The 20,141-nt window shown below is 51.4% G+C and overlaps 1 protein-coding gene across 2 annotated transcripts in view; it reads left to right on the top strand.

Moving 5' to 3' along the window:
- The window catches only part of DOCK1 (dedicator of cytokinesis 1), a 463,294-nt gene that overhangs the window by 27,061 nt on the left and 416,092 nt on the right, over positions 1–20,141 (top strand). For both annotated transcript variants that reach the window (XM_024751569.1, XM_024751568.1), the window contains exons 10-15: positions 2,248–2,373; positions 7,073–7,197; positions 8,685–8,783; positions 9,729–9,801; positions 15,180–15,283; positions 15,831–16,014. In XM_024751569.1, the coding sequence (XP_024607337.1) occupies positions 2,248–2,373; positions 7,073–7,197; positions 8,685–8,783; positions 9,729–9,801; positions 15,180–15,283; positions 15,831–16,014 (711 nt within the window). The remainder of the gene's footprint in view (positions 1–2,247; positions 2,374–7,072; positions 7,198–8,684; positions 8,784–9,728; positions 9,802–15,179; positions 15,284–15,830; positions 16,015–20,141) is intronic.

Below are 20,141 nucleotides of genomic sequence, written 5' to 3'. Positions count from 1 at the left end.
CCTGTCTCTCGCTGACTTCTCTTTCCCTGTGTGGACTCGCCATGTCAGCAGCTCTCCTGGGCACAGGACCGGCGTCGTCTTGCTCTCCTCCCTCTGTGCTCTGACCCTTCAGGACGTCTCCACTGGGATGCAGGGTGTGCCAGCACCTGCTATTGGTCATGCCCGGGACTGTCGCCATCTCTGAGAGCCACTCCCCCTCTACCCCTCCTTCCTCCACTTCTGATATGGCCCCGATGCTGCTCACAACACCCTGCCCCCGGTGCTGAGGTCCTGCCAGTGTCCGCCTGGGCTCCTGCCGTGGTCTCTTCACTGGGGTCCTCACCTCGCTCTAAATTCCCAGCTACCCAGTCCCATGCAGCCACTTGAGTCCTGTCAGGTCAGACTCTGGTCGGACTCCTCCCCCGGGCCCTTTGGTGGGGACCATAGCTCCTGCCACGGCCGACAGGCCCAGGGGGCAGGTCTGTGCTGCTTTCCCAGCCGCATCCCACGCCTCTTCCCTCTGCATCTTGGGGCTGCAGCCTGGAACCCCCTTATTTAGCATCTCATCACCCCTCATCTCAGCACAGTGTTCCTTCCTCAGGGGCGCCTCTGTGACGCCCAGGAGCGCAGTCTCCACATGTGCTTTAGAAAGCTCTTTGTAGGCACGTATTTCACAGAGACACCCTCGGTGTTTGGCTCATGGAATAGAACTGAGCCCCTGGCCGTGGTGTAGTGAGTCTTTGCCCGGTGTCTGCAGTGCCCTGTGTGTGTCTGGCACACAGTGGGTGCACATTAGGTACTTTTGAATAAATCAGAGGGGGGACGGTCTAGTTGGCAAGAGGAGAGGGCTTTCAGCAGCTGGTAAAGAATAAAATGTCATCAGTGACCGTGGACTTTCTCAACGACAAGTTGTGTAAATCTTTGCAGAGGACAGGCCAGCTGCTGGGAGACGAGGGGGCTGGAGGGGGGAGGGGGAGGGAGTGAGGCGTGAGGTTTAATTCAGCAGAGCCGCTCACAGCAGAAGGAGCCTCAGATGTGTTCCTTGTGTGTCCCCGTCAGCTGTCTTCCAGGTCCAGTTAGAATGAAAGTTGTTTGTGAACAAGGTCTGTGGTTTTCCTATTTTCTTCTACTGAGTGCGGGGTGCTGAGCTAAACAGTGGTGAGTGGTCCCTGGAAGCATGCATCTAGAGGAGGGACAGCTGGACAGACAGACACATACACACGTGGGCACACATACAATGGTCATGTAAGTGAGGACAGGTACTGTTACATTCTGATGGGCAGGTGGGGTCCCGCAGAGCTGAGTGAGAGGAGAGCAAGCAGGCCACGCCCCCAAAATCTCAAGGATGGAGACCCCGACGTGCCGACCGATAGTGACACCCCTCCCTCCCTAGGAGAGCACGTCATTGCAAACGCTGATGGAGCCGAGCGCCTGCTTTGTATCCTGCCTTTGACTTTGTCAGGTGTCGGCTTTCTTCCCTCTTATTGTTTGATTGCTGCTCCTGGAGCATTTTATACAAAATGCGTCAGCTTTTGTGGAGGAGGGGACAGAGGGCAGGGCACACACGCCTCCCAGGTACACCGTGCTCTCTCTCGGGCATCCTTGCATCTCTTTTAGAGGATTTGAAAGCCTTCATTTTCCCCCTTGGAGAAAGGAGCTGAGGGGTGGCCAGAGCATTAGTTGCTACTTTGCTGTGACATTGTGAAACAGAGGGACGGGGCTGCCCTGACTGCCGCTGTCCCAGTCGTGTGGCTGGCCCGCTGGTGGTCCCCAGCCCTGTGTTCTGCGGCTCCCCTTCCCGGGAGCACGGGTGCCGCTGAGCAACTGGATACTTTCGTGGGTTTGTGAAGCTGCGAATTTACCTCCTGAATCCTCTCCTGCTGTCATTCTTCTTGGGAGAATGGAAAATGATAGCCTTCTCAATCCCCTTCCAGAAAAATGCTACCTTCTGATTTGTCTTCAATGTATATCAACTCAAAAGAGTCATCGGTCCCAGGCAGAGGTAGCACGTAACTGCTGTTATGTCCTTAGGCTCCTCCAGTGTGGGATTTGCATCCCAGCTAATCGGATGCAGGCATCTGTGCCAGGCACCTTTTCCCTGGTCCCGCTCCTGTCTTTCTCATCCACCCACACTTCCTCTTAAGGCATTGCGTTGTGAATTAAAAGCTGCTCATTTATTGATATTGATTTCATGAAAACTTCTAAAAATGTACAAGATATAAAGATGTACATGATAAAATGTGACTCATGCATCCATTGCTTTTCTAGGTTTGTGGGTAACATTGAAATTACTTCCTGGAGATATCCATCAGATTAGAAAAGAATTTCCTCATTTGGTGGACAGGACCACAGCAGTGGCTCGGAAAACGGGGTTTCCGGAGATAATCATGCCTGGTAAGAATGGATGAATCCTTTAGCCCCTCTGAGCGTGGGGTGGATGCGGCCGGCATTGGGAGGGTTTATGTAGCTGGCCGCAAAGAGCGACATTTAGGTAGGAGCTCAGGGAAGCAGAGGGTCGAGGGTGTAAAGCCCCGCGTGGCGCTGGGTCATTCCTGCAGGCAGGAGCTGCGGCCAGCGTGACAGCCGAGCACCCGGGGTCAGGCCGAGGGGAGGAGGTTTCTCTCGGTTATAATAACCCTGGAGGGCTGGTGTGGAGCGACTCCTGGTGATACAGTAACAGCGATAAGCAAATGAAACAGCATTGGCCGGAGACCCAGCCCTGAGACCTTGAGATGGTTTCTGTCGCCAGCTGGGCAAAACGCCGTCGTGATCATAATCAAACGCACCGCTGTTGCGTGCTCTGCTGTTGCCCTTAATCAGGACGCCTGCAATGTGTCTTCTGCCCACAGTGTCTGGAACGGAAGAATGGGCGTTTGACATCTCACTCACCCTGTGGCTGAAGGACTGAATGCGTTTGGTCGGGTGATCCTTAATGATGTGATAGAGGGTGATCAGACAGGGGACCGTTTGGAGAGCTGTGCAGAATTCACTTTTAGGCTCTGAGGAGCGGATTGACTATGATGGTTGGCGACTCCTTTACGATAATAACGTACGTTCACGATGATGGTCCTGGGCCCGTCTTATGATCCTCTAAGAGCGTTTGAATTATCCAGAATGTGTTCAAAATGAAGGGAGCACAGTTTGGGTAAATATACCCTCTAATGTTCCAAGCTTTGAAAATAACCCTCTTTGGTAGGTTATGGGTTAAGTGTCTCTTCACCACAGTGGTCCACAGCCTTGAACCCCATCCATTGGCCCCAGAAGTGAGAGTGCAGGCAGCCCACCCTCTGGTATGAATATCATTTCTGCCCCTCCCTGGCCCTGGGCAAGTTAGCCGATCGCTCTTAGCTGTGGTTTCCTCCTCTGAACAATAACAATAATTCCTACCTGTAGACCTGGTTGGAGTTAGGATGCTTTAGGGTGTAAGTAACAGAGAACGCAAGGCCAGCTCACATGGCCGCACCCCGAGGATACTTGTCGGTCATGTGAATGAGGAAAAGGGACGGAGCCTGCTGCCAGGTCAGCCTGGACCACTGGCTCCGGTTCTCTGCAGCCCCCTCTGCTGAGCTGTCTCCTTTGCGTGTTGACTTTATCCTCTGGGGACAGGTCCTGCTGGCGCCCACCTTCTTCCCAAATCCCAGTGTCTCGAAGAAGACGACATGCTTTCCACCCAGTGTTTCCAAACAAGCAGGCCGAGCGTCATCTGGCCTCAGGTCCCCTGGGGACCCTGGACAGCGATGGTGGTGACATGCACATCGGCCACAGGGACCTCTGGAAGGGGTCAGCTCCTCCCAGCTGCAAGGGCTGTATGAGGGAGACAGGGACACACTACACATGTCTGGATAGACATCTGATCAAAAGAAGGAAGGGGGAGCAGAAAGTGGCAGCCCAGCACAAAGGCTGCTGCAGGGCGGATGCACAGGTTCCATGCGTGAAGCCTGTGAATGTTTACACCCGGTACCCGCTCAGTGTGTATTAGTTATCACACTAGTATCGCCCCAACCCAACCATGGGTTTTACACTTATTAAACTGATAATGTTAAGGTTAACCTCTGATATTTACATATGCCTTCAGTTTCCAAATGACATTCATATTAATCATCTGATTTGATTCTCAACGAGATCTTGGGGAGCATGAATCTTTATCCTCGATAACCGTGGGATACTTTTTGGTTTGCAAATACTGCTCCCATTAATAATCTAGCTTGATTCCATATAAGGATCTTGGAAGCCTACAAATTGGTGTTGAACTAATTCCCATCAAGATTAAGCCATAGCCTGAAGTCACACGGGTAACAAGCAGTGGAAACGGGGCCAAAGCACCCCGTGGTCGGTGCTTCCCTGCAGCCTCCTGGTTACAGGGCTTTGCTGTAGGTTCACAGGGAGAGCTGGGCACTCAGTGTGCCTCGACGTTATTGCTTCGTTTATTTTAGGGCATTTTAGGGACATGTTCTTTCTGCTCCCTCTGCCTTTCAGGGCTGTTGTGGGTCATTGTCTACTCTGTCTGTTAAAACGATAGGAAAGACATCTAACATCAGCTAGATTGAATGTTTGCCAGTCTCACCTGTAGAGGAGGTAAGCGTGACACTCAGCAAGTTAAGAAACGATGGAACACCTATTGCTTGTATGAGTCAAGGCTGTTCTATATGCAGCTAATTGACTGGGACTTCCGAGTGGACATACTGTTTGCATTTGGATTCAAGGTGCAAATTTGTAGATGAGGATAACGTCATTGACATCATGCATTTATCTTGGGTGACCTGAGGAGGCCCTCGTGTGCAAAGGGAAACCTGGGAAGCTTCTGGTTCACGCTGCTTGTGCCTCCCTTACAATTGATAGACTTAAAAAGTAAGTCTAAACCTCTATGATAATCTCATGATCGATGCCTGGGAAAACTGTGCAGCTGATCGTTGTTCTGGCTTGTTCCATGTCCTAAGTCTGGGGTTGGGCTTCCCACAGCGAGCAAGCATGGCTTGAGTGAGTCCCCCACATCCTCGGTGGCTGAGTGACCACTGAGAGGCTGTGAGCACTGCACCTTACCCTTTTGGGGGGGCTCTGTCAGACCCCCGCCTTCAGCCTCGCAGAAACTGTGCCTTCTTGTATACGCGTGTTTACGGAGACGTGCATCTCCTTTGCACGGTGGGAGAGCCGGCCGTGTCACTGTTGCTGGTTCTCCTACCTTCTCATGACCCGCTGGGAATCCCTAGGTCCTTCTGAAGGATTCTGGTGGGGAAGCAGAGTTGTCGCTGGAGCTGGGAAGGCGGCTGGAGGCTTGGGTGGGCCACCTGTATCTGCTTCCAGCCTCCTTCCTCCCCAGAATGAGAACCTTGTAGCCCGGGAGGCATTTGCTGAGACCCTCTTGTGAGTGAGTGCCCATCGGGGGTATTGACCTCCTATAAATGGGGTCTTACTTCTGGGCTGGAGTCAGGATCCCTAGGCCCATCGGAGGAGGGGACCCTGAGGTTCAGCCACCTCCCTGCCCAGCGCATGCTGCCTCTCTGGCTGATGAGGCCCGTATGAAGCTGCTATGGCCCTTTTTGATGATGGCGTTGGTGCTTTGATAGAATTTTCAGGCGGAGCTCTTGTACAGACTACCCTGCCTTATCCATCAGGCCGTTTAGTGGTGAGTGGCCTGGGAGGTTAAGTGACTGGTCTGAGGTCACACAGCTAATTAGCGGCAGGTCCTGGACCGGCAGCCTTGCCTCCTGCCCCCAGCCCTGTGCGCCATCCTTCTTAACTTCTCCGTGGTCACTATCGGCGATCACAGCCTTACTTCTTTTCCAGCAGCTACTATGGCAGTGGTAGCAACCCGCTGGGATTATTACAATAATGACTTTTAAATGAAAGCTTAATCTAATAGTTGGATACATTAAAAGCCAGAATAGAGCAGTCTAGAAAGCAAAAGAAAAACAAGAAACCAAGGGGATTTTTTCTCTTTGGGGATCCTTGTTCTTTGCCCGGAGCAGGTCATTTGCTGCTCCTGGCCACACTGTTGAGGCAGCCAGACAGACAGCAGAGCAGCCGTCAGAGCGTAGCGATGCTCCCTCTAAATCATGCTGCTAATGAAGCTTGCAAAGTTTTCCCAGTCGGACCATTACCAGGGGCTTTGTGTATTCTCAGGAGGAGGAAGCGTCTTGAGCTCATTTGTTGCGTGTGTGTGTGGGGTTGTGTTTTTTGGGGGCACAGTTTAAGGCCCATCTCACTTAAAAAATGTATGAGGCTTTGCTCCCTGTGTCCCCGTTCAGGATCTTGACAACTGCCTGCCAGGAGGAGAGAGGATTCTTTGCAGAAAGTTTCTCTCTTGACCCATCCCTAGTCCCTGATCCTAAGTGTCAACTCAGGACATTGCCTTGTGGTTCAAATACTGTTTTTGTTCAACTCCTCAGTGGAACGAAAAGGAGGCCAGTGTTGCTGGTTATCCTTGGTGTGCCAGTGGGTGTTGGGGTATTCCTTGGCTACTGAGCCTCAGATGACCGCAGCCATGCCCTAACAAGGAGTGGCGATGTGGGTTGCAGTGGGCCGTGGATGCTGGGGGTTGGGGCGGGGCGGGGGGGCTAGCATCTGCGCAAACCCACTGACAGCATTCGAGCTGCCCCGGGCATGGGCTGCCCATGGAGTGTAAGAGCTCCTCTGCCCACGTGAAGCACCAAGCAGATAATTAGGGGCCCTGACATTTTCCTCTTTCTTGCAAGTCTTATAGTGATGAAAACTGCCTTTGTCATGCTGTTAAATGCGGACACTATTTTGTAGAAAATATTTCATAATCATCTAATACAGTATTTATGATACTCTGCTAGGAATGGCAAAAATCACAGTTACACTGTGAATAATGGATTGGTTTTGGTTTTTTTTTTTCTTTTTTTGCGGTACGCGGGCCTCTCACTGTCGTGGCCTCTCCCCTTGCGGAGCACAGGCTCCAGACACGCAGGCTCAGCGGCCATGGCTCACGGGCCCAGCCGCTCCGCGACATGTGGGATCTTCCCGGACCGGGGCACGAACCCGTGTCCCCTGCATCGGCAGGCGGACTCTCAACCACTGCGCCACCAGGGAAGCCCTATAGATTGGTTTTAAAGGTGTAATTTTTTCCCCCCAGGTGATGTCCGAAACGATATCTACGTAACATTAGTTCAAGGAGATTTTGATAAAGGAAGCAAAACGACGGCAAAGAATGTTGAGGTTACGGTGTCTGTTTACGACGAAGATGGAAAACGACTGGAGGTATTGATTGTTGCAGAGTTGAGCCTGTAGTGTTTAAGTTTTACTTCCCAAGTGTGCGCCTTGGCTCTGCTGCAGAATGCCAAAAGCCACAATCTCATTTCTGGGGAAGAGTGTTTGCTTTTTCTTCCTTTTCTTCCCTTGCCTAAGAGGGTTGGTTTCTACCGGGTCCCAGCAGCCGGCCTGTCTCAGGACGACCCTGGGGTCCTGACCACCTTCTTTTTATTTATTTGTTTATTTTTGGCTGCGTTGGGTGTTCGTTGCTGCGCGTGGGCTTTCTCTAGTTGCGGTGAGCGGGGGCTACTCTTCGCCGTGGTGCGCGGGCTTCTCATTGCGGTGGCTTCTCTTGTTGCGGAGCATGGGCTCTAGGCGCATGGGCTTCAGTAGTTGTGGCTCGTGGGATCTAGAGTGCAGGCTCAGTAGTTGTGGCGCACGGGCTTAGTCGCTCTGCGGCATGTGAGATCTTCCTGGACCAGGGCTTGAACCTGTGTCCCCTGCATTGGCAGGTGGATTCTTAACCACTGCACCACCAGGGAAGTCCAACTGACCACCTTCTTTTCCAAACTCTATCCTGGGGTCCCACTTGCCGGTGTAAACCCGAGGCTCAGAGGGCGAATGATCACATTAGAAGTTCAGATACTGTTATTAGCATCTTTTGAGACAGATGGAAACTGAGCCCCAGAGAAATCAGTCACCTTGCGTAAGGTCAGAGAGCTCATGAGAGGTGGAACTGGGTTGTGAATCTGGGCCTCTGAGCCTTGTGCTTTGCTCGGTGGTGGTTACCAAGACCTCCTCCTGCGTGGTCACAACAGCCTGCGGGTGCCCTGGGAAGTGCTCAGAGGCTGCGGCCTTCTCTGAGGACTGGAGGCTGAGCCCAAGCTGGGGCCCTCCACCAGCTGCTTCTCTGGCCTGTGGCTGCAGCCTGGGCTCCCCTGGGCCCATGTGGCCGAGAGCAGTGCCCTGTGGGTGCTCCTGAGGCCCAGCTGCGCCAGGAGGTCGGTGGCATCCTTTCTCTCTGGGTGGCCTGTGTCCAGTGTCCCTGCCCTTTTCCCCTGGGCTTTACCGGTCTCGCTCTCCATAGAGGCGAGTGGTCAGTGTCTGTGGCTAGAGAAGGGACAGAGTGCTGCCACCTCCTTTTTGGTCTGCAGCCCTTTACTCCAGCCACCGAGTCAGGCAACTTGCTGCGGGTCCAGGGTGAAAGTTATTAGGGGTAAGGGTACGAAGGATGGAGGACAGTAGCGTCCCCATATACCGCATAGCCATGAAGATCTTAGATGCCTTGTGAGCAAGGTTTTCTGCTGGCTGCTGGCTCCAGCCAGATCTGTTCTTCCATTGCTGGGAGGTGTTCCATGGGCCATGGGGTTTTTGGTGTTCCCCGAGGACCCTTGCTCCTTCTGGATCATCAAACTGGGTGGGGTCTTGGGGGACATGGTTGCAGCCTCAGACTCTGTGAGGGCTGATGCGATCTCTTTATGCCTCTTCTTTTAAAGCATGTGATTTTCCCGGGTGCTGGTGATGAAGCTATTTCAGAATACAAGTCCGTGATTTATTACCAAGTGAAACAGCCGCGCTGGTTTGAGACGGTTAAGGTATCATTTGCATGGTCCTTTTCCCATGGGGTTGATTATGAAATGCTCATTTGTACCCTGAGGAAGTCCCTGCCTCCTGCCCAACCCAGGGCTGCCCACCGTGGACACTCTCCGCCAGCCCCCAAGGCACTTTCAACAAAGTCCTTTAGGGTTGCCAAGGAACCACGCTGGTGTTTCTTGGAATTTACATTTACTCTCATCTCCTTTTGGACCTAAAACCAGGACTTTCCTGGAGACAAATACAGAGTCCTTTAAAGATAGCAGTTGTCTTTCTCTTCTCGGGTCTGTTTTATGTGTGGCATGCTGTCTTTACACCAAATGGAAAAAAATAGAGATGATAATACACGGAGGACATCGCTGGAGAGATGCATCCTGTTCCCTTGGCCTCGGTGCTCTGAGGCTCCTAATGCAGCCCGCTGATACCCCCACGCAGCCCACACACCACGCACAGGCTTGGGTACTGGGACACCAGGCCAGCGGTTGGCTTTGGAATACAGATGTTAGCTGTGAGATTAGGGACAATCTTGGCTTAAAGGCAGCAGGTATTAAGTCTTTCTCCTTTTACTGTAAGTCACAAAAGGACCGCCTTCTTGCTGCAGCCGAGGGCAGGTCCCTACAACTGTAGAGGGAATATAGACACTTCCGAATCGGGGCTAAAAACGAAAATGGCAACTTTTAAAAATAGACTCTTCACGCTGAGGATCACATTTAAATAAAAATTCAGCTGCCTTGTCCAGTGTGCTCCGCATCCCGGACAGTATTACCTGGTGTAAATTTTCAAAGGGCATTTGCTTCTGGGATAGTCATACAGGGGATGAGGTGTGCGGTGTCTTCTCCCTGCAGTGCAGAAGAGCGTAGAGCGGTCCAGGATGTCTCCAGGGGAACAAAGCCGATCAAGCGAGAAGATGTTCCTAAAGGTGCTCAGCTTCTCTCTTTATTCTGCAGGTGGCCATCCCCATTGAGGACGTGAACCGCAGTCACCTCCGGTTTACCTTCCGACATAGATCGTCCCAGGACTGTGAGTAACCACACGCTTCGTTATCCCGTGTTTATCATGCACTTACTCTGGATTGTTCTAGAACGTGGCTACTGTAACACTGTGAGGTCTTGACACTTCAGCTCCGCGCCCACGCGAACCCGCTCCCGTGAAGTGCTACCCACTCTGACTGAGCTGATCCCAGGAGATCTTCAGTTTCTTCTCGAATTTGTCTGATGAGGTGCCGCTCCTTCCTACTCACCCCTTGGGTTTCCTCTTTCCCCTTTGGCTTGTAATACTGCCCCATCCATCAGAAAAGTCACTGAGATATAATACCTAGATTTCAAAAATTGCTTTTAATGCTCTTGCACCGGCGTTGAAGACCTCTGGCTCTGCTGCCAGCTGCTGGTGCCTGGAGCTCTGGCTTGCCTTTTCTCGTCCACGTTGGTGTAGCCTTGGCCGTGATGCCAAGACTTTGGGAGGATAGAAGTTTGAATCAGTCACCTTCCGGGAGGATTTATTATCGATGATTGAAGTTTGTCTCGTTACCTGTGTTGAATTCATTGTCTGCTAAGGGCGTCACCCTGTGCTAGACACTAAGTAAGATATCACAAGGGGAAGATATGCCCCCTGCCCTTCATGGTCTCTATCCATCTGGCAGTGGGCTAAGGTTTGAGAAAATAAGTGATGCTGGGTCATGTGTGCAGCGGCATTGAGGGAACGGTGGTCTGGGTGGACGCGTTTGGCACCCGGCAGCCTGTGGGGGCCAGAGCCCTGCAGTTGGGGGACCTGAGCCCTGGCTCTTTGTGTCTTCACAGATGTTTCAGCCTGAGGAGGGGAATGCACGGGGGCTGCCAATCCCTCAGCAGGGTGCCGGCCATAGGATAGGGCTCCACAGGACCACTGCTGCTGCGATGGTGTGTCCACCCTCCTTACTGTTTCTGAGGGCCTGCCTGACCTGTGCCCTCCCCAGAGCGTGGAGCCCGCAGAGGCAAGGGTGCAGGAGAGCAGCCGGGAGGGTGAACACGTGAGCAGAGGCGTGAAGTTGGGGGTACGTAGACCCCCATGTGGGACCAGTGAGAAGCTCTGTGAGGTTGAAGAGGCGCGAGGACTACAGGGCTGGTGTGTGGAAAGTGTGACTGTCAGCCCGAAGATGTGCTTGCGTGGGGTGAGGCCGGGAGGTGGCTGAACCAAGGGGTCTGGAGCAGCACGGGGTCCCTCGTGGTGAGTGGGCGTGTGGAGGATGCCGGGGGAGGGGTGGGAGCACTATGGAGCATCATTCCACCCCTCCTCTTGTCCCAGTGCTTAAGGGGCCAGCTGAGAAGGGGTCGGGGCCCAAGCAGTGTGGGAGGCGCAGGGTGTGAAGTCTGGGCAGCTTGGAAAGCCGGGCCCGCCCCATTTCGGGCCAAATCCAGGCCACCAGGCAGCGGGCTGGGGTCTGCTAACTGTGGGCACTCCTGGATGGCTGAAACGTGGATGGATAGGATGTTCGGACGGACGCGGACACCTCTTCGTACGTGTTCATCGTGCTCTTACTCTCTCCTGGCGCAAGTGTTTGTACCACGTTACTTAGATGAGTCCTCACCACGATGCCATGTGGTAGATCATTGGCGCTTCCTACATTACAGATGAGGAAACTGAGCCTCAGAGACCCCACCTCAGTGGCCCAGAGTCACCTGATGGTCAGTGGAAGGCCTCTGGTTCCCACCTCAGTCCTTGTGTCTCCCCTGCCTTTGGGGAGCACCGAGGCCACTGCCGTCATTTGGTCTGTGTTGAGCACCTGCTGTATACGCAGCTCACACAGAGAGTTCTCCTCTTGCCAGACTTAGGTTGGGTTGAGGCGTGAGATCGGCTCGCAAGAGCCACGTGCGGAGCAGCGGCCTGGGAGCGTCGTGTGCATTAGGCAGAGGTGCGGGGTGAGCAGGGTCAGATGGGTGATTGGAGGAATTGGGGGCAGGTATGTCCTCAGCCAAGTCCCAGAAGGTGTGGTGGGCCCAGCGCCCTGCACACCGGAAGTTGCCGGGGGTGCGAATGGGCTGCAGGGGAGGAGAGGGTGGGGAGCCCTGCTGCAGGGCAAGGACAAAGTTCTAGAATGCACAGGGGACTTGTCTCAGAAGCACGCTCCCTCTTTAGAACAAGCTCATTCTCTCTAATTAATAGATTACACCAGGGCAGAGGGATCTCTTTGGTAGCATTTTAATTTTCAGAATCCTTGTTTCTCTTGTCAGTTTTAAGTACTCATTATAGACAAGATGCTATCACCCAGCCTCCCACGACACACTTGCGTAATTAATGAAGTCTCCCCGGCCACAGCTGGTGGGGTTTGGGGAACGTGTCGAGCATTGCAAGTGTGATGCTGACGCCGTCCCGAGCTGTCCGCTGCCGGCAGGATGGGGGCCAGCGGGGCCCCTGCTGCGGCCTCGTCTGCAGATGCTCTGGGTCAGAAATGGGAGGAAGGCCACGCCGCGTGCCCTCCCCGCCGCCCCAGGCAAAATGCGCGCTCTTTACCCCTAGTGGAAGAAAGTGAGGGGGTTTCTCGTACCGGGAGCTGTCTTTGGGGCTGGGACGTTGGGTGCTGGTGTGACCGTCTGACGCTCTGCCGCAGCTTGTTAGCCGTTCCGAACGCATCAGCTGATGTTCTATGTGGATGCGGGCAGATGAGTGGCTTCTGGGGCCGGCCTGCCAGGAGCCGAGTTTCCCTTGTTTGCAGGGGGCGGGTTGGGTCCGCCAGCGCTGCCCGCCCTCTGGGGCACGTGGCCTTCTTCTGTGGCCTCTGACGTTTTGTAAATTTCTTGTCTGCCTCATAATGGCTGCTAATGAGGATGTAACAAATGCAGTCCATCCCCTGTGTGAAGATGCAGAGTATTAATAAAAGGTGCACTTTTAAATTGTGTGCTACTTAAGAGTAGGGTCAGGGGAAGCCTTCTGCTGGCAGATATGGTCACGTGTCCTGAACTGCAGCTGCTTTCAGAGAGATGTGTTTTTAATTTTTTTCATGTCAGCCCAAACTTAAAAGGATCTCTTCCTTCTCACCCGAACACTGAGTTTTATGTTTTTAAGAACCCTTTCACAAAGTTCTTTCAATTTCTAGAAGTACATAGTTTTTGCTTTTATCCCTCCCTTTAGCTTTGGTTGGTCAATCGTTCATCCAGCTAATTAGCTAGCATTTATTGAGCACCTAATGTGTGTGCCAGACCCGATGGACACCAGAAACGCAAAGACTAACGAGACGTGGTATCTCAGGCAGTGATGTCCTATAGCAAATATTTTGAGCCCCTGACTCAAGGTGGGCAGATGTATGCTCTTCAGCCTCTGTCCTTTCATCTCCAAAAAGAGAATCTGGGATCTATAATTTTTTTTTCTTTTGGCGTCCCAGCGGCCATGGCTTATGGGCCCAGCCGCTCTGCGGCATGTGGGGTCTTCCCTGACCAGGGCACGAACCCGTGTCCCCTGCATCGGCAGGCGGACTCTCAACCACTGTGCCACCAGGGGAGCCCATGGGATCTATAATTTAAAGGTCTTTTCTAGCCCTGAAACTCAGTGTTTCCGTGCTGTGTTCAGCTTACATCTTGAAAAATTCATCACAAATCCATTTCTTCAGTCCAGACTCCTCATCTATCTCTACCTGATCTGGCACCTGCCCACCTTGGAGCTCTCACTGCCTACCACTCACCAGCCACACGGGCTTCCAGTCCCCAAGCAAGGCAGGCCAGTCCCACTTTAGGGCTTCCGTGTTTGGCCATCTCTTTTCCTGGAGGGTTTACATCTTGGCTCATACGTCATCAAGAAGGTCTTCTCAGAGAGACCTTTTCCAACCATCCAGCTGGGTGGTCCCTGTTCCCATCAGCACGCTTTAACAAGCCACCAATTTTTGTTTTATTTGTTATCTGAAAGGACTTAAAAAAAATTATTTATTTATTTTGGCTGCACCAGGTCTTAGTTGCGGCTCACCAGCTCCTTAGATGTGGCATGCAAACTCTTAGTTGCGGCATGCATGCGGGATCTAGTTCCCCGACCAGGGATTGAACCTGGGCCCCCCATTAGGAGTACGGAGTCTTACCCACTGGACCACCACGGAAGTCCCTGAAAGGACTTGTTTGTTGGCGTCTCCCCATCTACAACAAATATTTGAGTACCTAACATATATAGCAGGCACTATTTCACGCACTGGGGAGATAGCAGTGAAAAAATACACAATGTCTTGTGCATGGGAAAGCCCAGTGGGTGAAACTAGCAATAAGCACCACGTCATTGTCTCCCCCTCCCCTGGCCCTTTCTCATGCACAGACACCCTACAGGCTTGGTAATCTCTTGGTAATCTGTTGTCTTAATCTGCTTGGGCAGCCATAACAAAATACCATAGACTGCGTGCCTTAAACAACAGAGATTTACTTTCTCACAGTTCTGGAGGCTGCAAGTCCGAGATCAGGGTACCGGCATGGTCAGGTTCTGGTGAGGACCCTCTCCCAGGTTGCAGACGGCCGCCTTCTCTCTGTGAGCTCACACGGAGAGGGACCACTCTGGTGTCTGTTTCCCTTCTTATACGGGCACCCGTTCTATAGCATCAGAGCCTCACCCTTATGACCTTTTAATCCTAAGAACCTCCTTATAGGCCTTTTCTCCAATACAGCCACATGGTGGGGCGGGGGGTGGTTAGGCTTCAGCATAAGAATTTTGTTGAACAAATAAAACATAACAGTTCAGCCCATAGTGACTGTGAAGAACTGGCCAGGGTAGGCATTTGCTCTTCTAGGCAGGCTGTTCACTTCAGAGCAGGTGATACTTTGGCAGAAACTTGAACGAAGTGAGAGAATGAGTCTCACGTGCTAATTCTGGGGGAAGGACTTTTCTTGCCAAAGAGAAAAACATTTCACAGTAGGGTGTTTAGTCCACATGGGACTTTTATTTGTGGAGGGTGTGAGGTGAGCACCCATCTGTTTTGTTTCTCCCTGCTGACACTCTGAAGGGTCTGTCCCTTCCAGTGGTCACTTGCAATGGCCTGTGTTTTCATGCCCTGTTTGTTCCCACTGGTCTGTGAATCCCTGTGTTAAAAACCCACCGTCTTCATTGTTACCACTTTCCAGTTACCGTTGGGTTTTAGTATTGCAGGCTTTCCTCCACGTTCCTTTCCAAAACCATCCTCCTACTGTTGGTCCTTTACTGTAGAATCAGTTTTCAAGTTCCACAGGGAAGCTCTCCCATGAGATTTTGATTGTAATTGCTTTGAATTTACAGATTAGTTTGAGCACAGCTGATCCTTTTATGATAAGTGAACGTTGTCTATATCTCCGTTTATGTTTACTTTAACATCTGTCAGAACAGTTTTGTAATTTTTTTCAGAAAGGCAGCCCTTGCAGCATTTTATGGTGTTCTTTTTTGTCGTGATGGCAGTAGAAAATGATTATTAATTTCTGTTGCAGCTAAGGATAAATCCGAGAAGATATTCGCACTTGCTTTTGTAAAGCTGATGCGCTACGATGGGACCACCCTAAGAGACGGGGAACACGATCTTATTGTCTATAAGGTACGCTCTTCTGTTGGTGCAGTGTTGCTAATATTGACTGTTTCAAGTCTTTCTGGGCTTCCTGGCCTGAGCTGACATTTCCCGTCTTTGTGAGAACACTGCTATCTAGCAACATTTAATTATGTAAATGAACATTTCAGATGACCAGCTGTCCCTGAGGAGAGAAGCTGATACACGGTAACACGTTAAGTGCTGTTTAAGAAAACCCTCTGCGTGAATGTGAATTCATCTCCAGGAATAAGGGAAATCATTAAAATAAGCAGTTTAGCACCGGGAACTCTGCTCAATATTATGTAACAGCCTAGTTGGGAAAAGAATCTGAAAAAGAGTACACATGTACATGTATAACTGAATCACTCTGCTGTACACCTGAGACTAACACAACACTGTTAACCAGTGATACTCCAATATAAAATAAAATAAGTGGTTTAGCAAATGATAAAGAGCAAATATCATGACGGTTGAAAGGATTAAGGATCCTAAGGGGTAGAAAATATTGCATGGGATTGTCAGTTGTATTTGACCTGTCGCATCATTAAACCCACAGGCCGAAGCGAAGAAGCTGGAAGACGCCGGCACGTACTTGAGCCTGCCGTCCACCAAAGCCGAGCTGGAAGAGAAGGGCCACTCGGCGACGGGGAAGAGCATGCAGAGTCTTGGGAGCTGCACCATTAGTAAAGATTCCTTCCAGATCTCAACTCTGGTGTGCTCCACCAAACTGACCCAGAACGGTGAGTTTGGGGCCAGAAACGGGTTCGCTCCTGGAGTTTTTCTCCTTCAACCCCATCTTTCTCGTGCTCCCTGCTGAATGGAGGAGGCTTCCTTAGGTCCCTGAAGCCTGCCGGCGAGTCATTCACACCTTCCCTCCGTAATGGCCCGTGTGGATGCTGTTGGACAAGTAGAGAGGGAGAGGGTGACATTGTTCTGCTTTGAAACTCACGTTCTGATTTTATGCTAAGGATGAACCTCAAAGAGAGATAAAGCAATGGATTTACTTTAAAAAAAAAAAAAAAAAAAAAAAAAAGCTTTCTGGCCAAGGGAAGGGAGAAATCCACACAATTTGGAGTCAGACCAAAGCCCTGAACTTGAGCCTTGGCCCTGTGCTAATAACCCTGGGAATGACCTCGAACTAGGGTCTCTGAGCTCATCTTCCTCATCTATACCCTGGCTATAATGCCTGCCTTAGAGGGCTGTCTGAGGGCTACGGGAGCTCTAGGGGGTGAGGCCCCTACCCTCCTTGGGTCTTGCCCTCTCTCAGCTACTCATTGAGATAATGACCAGTTACCTTTAGTTTTAAAAGTTGGTGTTGACGACATCTCTAGTCCCCCTGACAGCGAGATAAGGCCCCCCTTGCTGACGCGCTCACACCAAAGTGCGACCTTAACGCAGCATCAGATGGTGCCCAGTGTCCCCGCGCTGCGGGCCGGGATGCTCGGCATTGTTCCCACGGACTTGCAGCCTCCCCAAGGCATGGCCGTGCGGCCGGGGCACTCCTGATTCAGAGCACACTGTCTGGTCGAGGCAGAGGGTCCTCTGCACAGATCTTACATTGAAAAATCGAGTTCACCAAATGTGATGGTCTCACAGCCGTGCAGAGTAGCTTTACGTTCTCTTGAAAGTCAGCTTGAAAATCCGATATGTTTTCCTCTCAGCCACTGATACGGATTTTGATTATTCATGTCGGTTGCTGTCGTGAATCGTGTTCCCGGGGGTTGTCCGTAAAGCTTGGCAGTAGTCTCGGATGGGCTCGAGGGACAGTCATCGTTTGGACTTTAACAGGCTGATCACAGGACAGAAGGAACCTGTCATCTGGAAGGCCCTGCGTGGTAGTGGAGAGTGCGGGTCCTGATCAGACTTTCACTGCCTGCTCTAGTAACCTCCATGAGCAGATGGAAACCCTTCCCTGGGGCACTGCGTTCCGTGCACGCGTGGGGAGGGGTAGATTAGGCACAGGGAGTTTGCAAGTTTAGTGCCCAGGGAGCATGCTGTCAGCAAGGCGGGTGCTGACTTGAGACTGGCTTATAGGAATGATGACCCCGTGGGTCAGATGTTACCCTCTGGATATGGCCCTGATAGTCAACTAGCCTGACGGCTGGCTACTCCTTCTAGGGCTTCATTTAACTCAGGGCAGCCTGTCCAATGGGGCACTTAAGCTTCTGCTTTGTCTTGCCATCTTCACTGTGTGGGAAGCCACCTTCTTAGAAATGGGTCATGTTCCAAAAGCACGTTCGGAAGTTGTTATTTGGAACTTGAATATATTTTCCCCATTAAAACAGTGTGTTGAATAACGGTTAGGTTGTGAGGCCCACGCACAGAATCCTTCTTAACCCACATATCCCTGGGGAAGACAACTGTGAACTAGGACATTCTCAAGGTATTAAGTCACAGTAATTTCCTGGGGAGATGTGTCCCACCTCCTCTCACCCTTAAGCTCTTTGAATCTCACCAGACACAGGGTAATCCCCTCTTGGGGACCGAGGGGCACAGCACGCTGGTCTCTCCAGTGGCTGTTGCCAGGCAACCAGGAAATTCCGATGTGATGCAGCTCACTAAGCATGAGGGGGACACATCTTTTGTTGTTCATTTCACACCAGCCAACAATGCCTCTTTTCTGGATGGTGGCGTGTCAGGTGTGTGCAAGATGGGGCTGCCCCAACTGGCCTCTGGCATTGAGTCCCAGATTCTCATTTGAGGGAGTCATTTTTCTGAAACTGTGTCTTATTACTGCGAAGTTCCATTTCTTAGGGAAAAGTGTGGCTGAATTATTCATCGAGGTTTGTATTAAACATCTCTGTTCTCGGCATTATGCTGGATGCTTTGGGGGATATAAAAAGAAGTAGGAGACGTGGTTCCTCTCCTCCATCAGCTTACTATGTAATTAGAGAGAGAGAAGCCATGAGGCGGAGAGTTATTACGAGCCAAACTGTGGTGGTTCCCTGGGAATGAGAGGGGACAGAGAGGGTGTGGGGCTGAGCAAGCTGCCCCTCCTCAAAGGTGTTTGTCCACTGCTAATTTGCCCAGCTGTATCTTTTCTCAAAAGTACAACACAGAGATGAACCTCAGCCTCCCTCTAATCCAAAGTGCCACTAACTTTGCATGAATGGGATCCAGAGTATTAACTCACCTCCATTAAAAAAAACGCTGGTGGACTTCCCTCGTGGTGCAGTGGTTAAGAATCCATCTACCAATGCAGGGGACACGGGTTCAGTCCGTGGTCTGGGAAGATCCCACATGCAGTGGAGCACCTAAGCCCGTGTGCCACAACTACTGAGCCTGCGCTCTAGAGCCCAAGAGCCACAACTGCTGAGCCCGCATGCCACAACTACTGAAGCTGCGTGCCTACAGCCCGTGCTTCACAACAAGAGCAGCCACCGCAATGAGAAGCCTGTGCACCGCAACGATGAGTAGTCCCTGCTTGCTGCAACTAGAGAAAGCCCTTGTGCAGCAATGAAGACCCAATGCAGCCAAGAATAAACAAACAAACAAACGAACAAAAAACCAAAGATAAGCGGTACCTTCTAGCATTCGAAAAAGCTGTTTAAAAATAAAACAAAAAAAACCCACAAAAAGAACTGCTGGTAACTCTTATGATGGAGATCTCCATTAACCCTAGGACTGAGAGCGTGTCTGGGCAGGATGTAGCCTTTCTCATGACTTCACTTTCAATTAGAAATTAAAACACGTTAACCTTCATGATGAATGGCTAAAATGTTCACCTCTTTGATGGGTGGCTGCTGTTGGTCTTCCTGCCTGGCATCACACTAAGTGCTTTCTCCACATCTTGCCATTTAAGTCTTGCACCAACCCTGTGACCCAGGTAACACTGTGCCCATTGTTCAGATAGGAAAACTGAGGTGAAGGTACTTGTCCAAGGTCACATCTTGGTGGCGTGGCCCGGCTGGTGTTTGAGTCTACTCTCTTTGCATTCTAAAGACACTAGGATGCTGTCCCCTTCACATTTTCCTGTTTGTAACTCTTCCCTTCATCGGCTGTACTTGGGGGTAAGGTGATAATGGGATATTAATATGACGTCAGATGAAGACGTCCTTTCCCAGAGATGTTTTGGATTCTGTTTTCATGCCTTAAACAAAATCATTTCTCAACATGGTCTTCCACATTTAGTCTGCAAAAACCAATACGTTCAACTTGCAATTTTTCCATTAGAAAAGAAACATACAGAAACTTTTGGAAGGGCCAGGACTTGGTAAAGGTGGCAAGCTCAGTGCAGCAGTGGTCTCCAGGGCCAGGGTTCCTGTCTCCTTTGGGGACTGTCCCCTTGCATTGTCAGTACTTGAATTTATGTTGGTTATTTATTTTATATTATTTTATCTTAAAAACCTAAGAATCTTATTCTTGAACAGGAGAAAACCCCTTGGCAGGAGCTGCCAGGACAGCACTGAATGGCCAGCAGCCTTGCAGGCCTGCTGCTCTTCTCATCTGCCTACTTGTGGGTTGGAAAGGCCGGTCCCTCTTCCATGCTCTGATCTGCCTTCTTGTGGGTTCGAGAGGCCGGTCCCTCTTCCGTAGGCTCCCCAGATGCCTTTTTTTTTCTGGCGGTACGCGGGCCTCTCACTGTTGTGGCCTCTCCCATTGCGGAGCACAGGCTCCGGACGCGCAGGCTCAGCGGCCATGGCTCACGGGCCCAGCCGCTCCGCGGCACGTGGGATCCTCCCGTACCAGGGCACGAACCCGCGTCCCCTGCATCGGCAGGTGGACTCTCAACCACTGCGCCACCAGGGAAGGCCTCCCCAGATGCCTTTTGAAAGCTTCCACGTGGAAATCATTTCATGGTAAACGTAGTTGGAAATAATGCATCCAGTCACACTGGGTGTCAAGGATGTTGCTAGAAAGTAATGAA

This window comes from Neophocaena asiaeorientalis, unplaced genomic scaffold (assembly GCF_003031525.2).
Source record: "Neophocaena asiaeorientalis asiaeorientalis breed wild unplaced genomic scaffold, Neophocaena_asiaeorientalis_V1.1 scaffold108, whole genome shotgun sequence".
In the NCBI taxonomy this organism is placed as follows: Eukaryota; Metazoa; Chordata; class Mammalia; order Artiodactyla; family Phocoenidae; genus Neophocaena; species Neophocaena asiaeorientalis.
The sequence above is the reverse complement of the archived record's forward strand: the minus strand, read 5'-3'. Positions and strand labels throughout refer to the sequence as shown.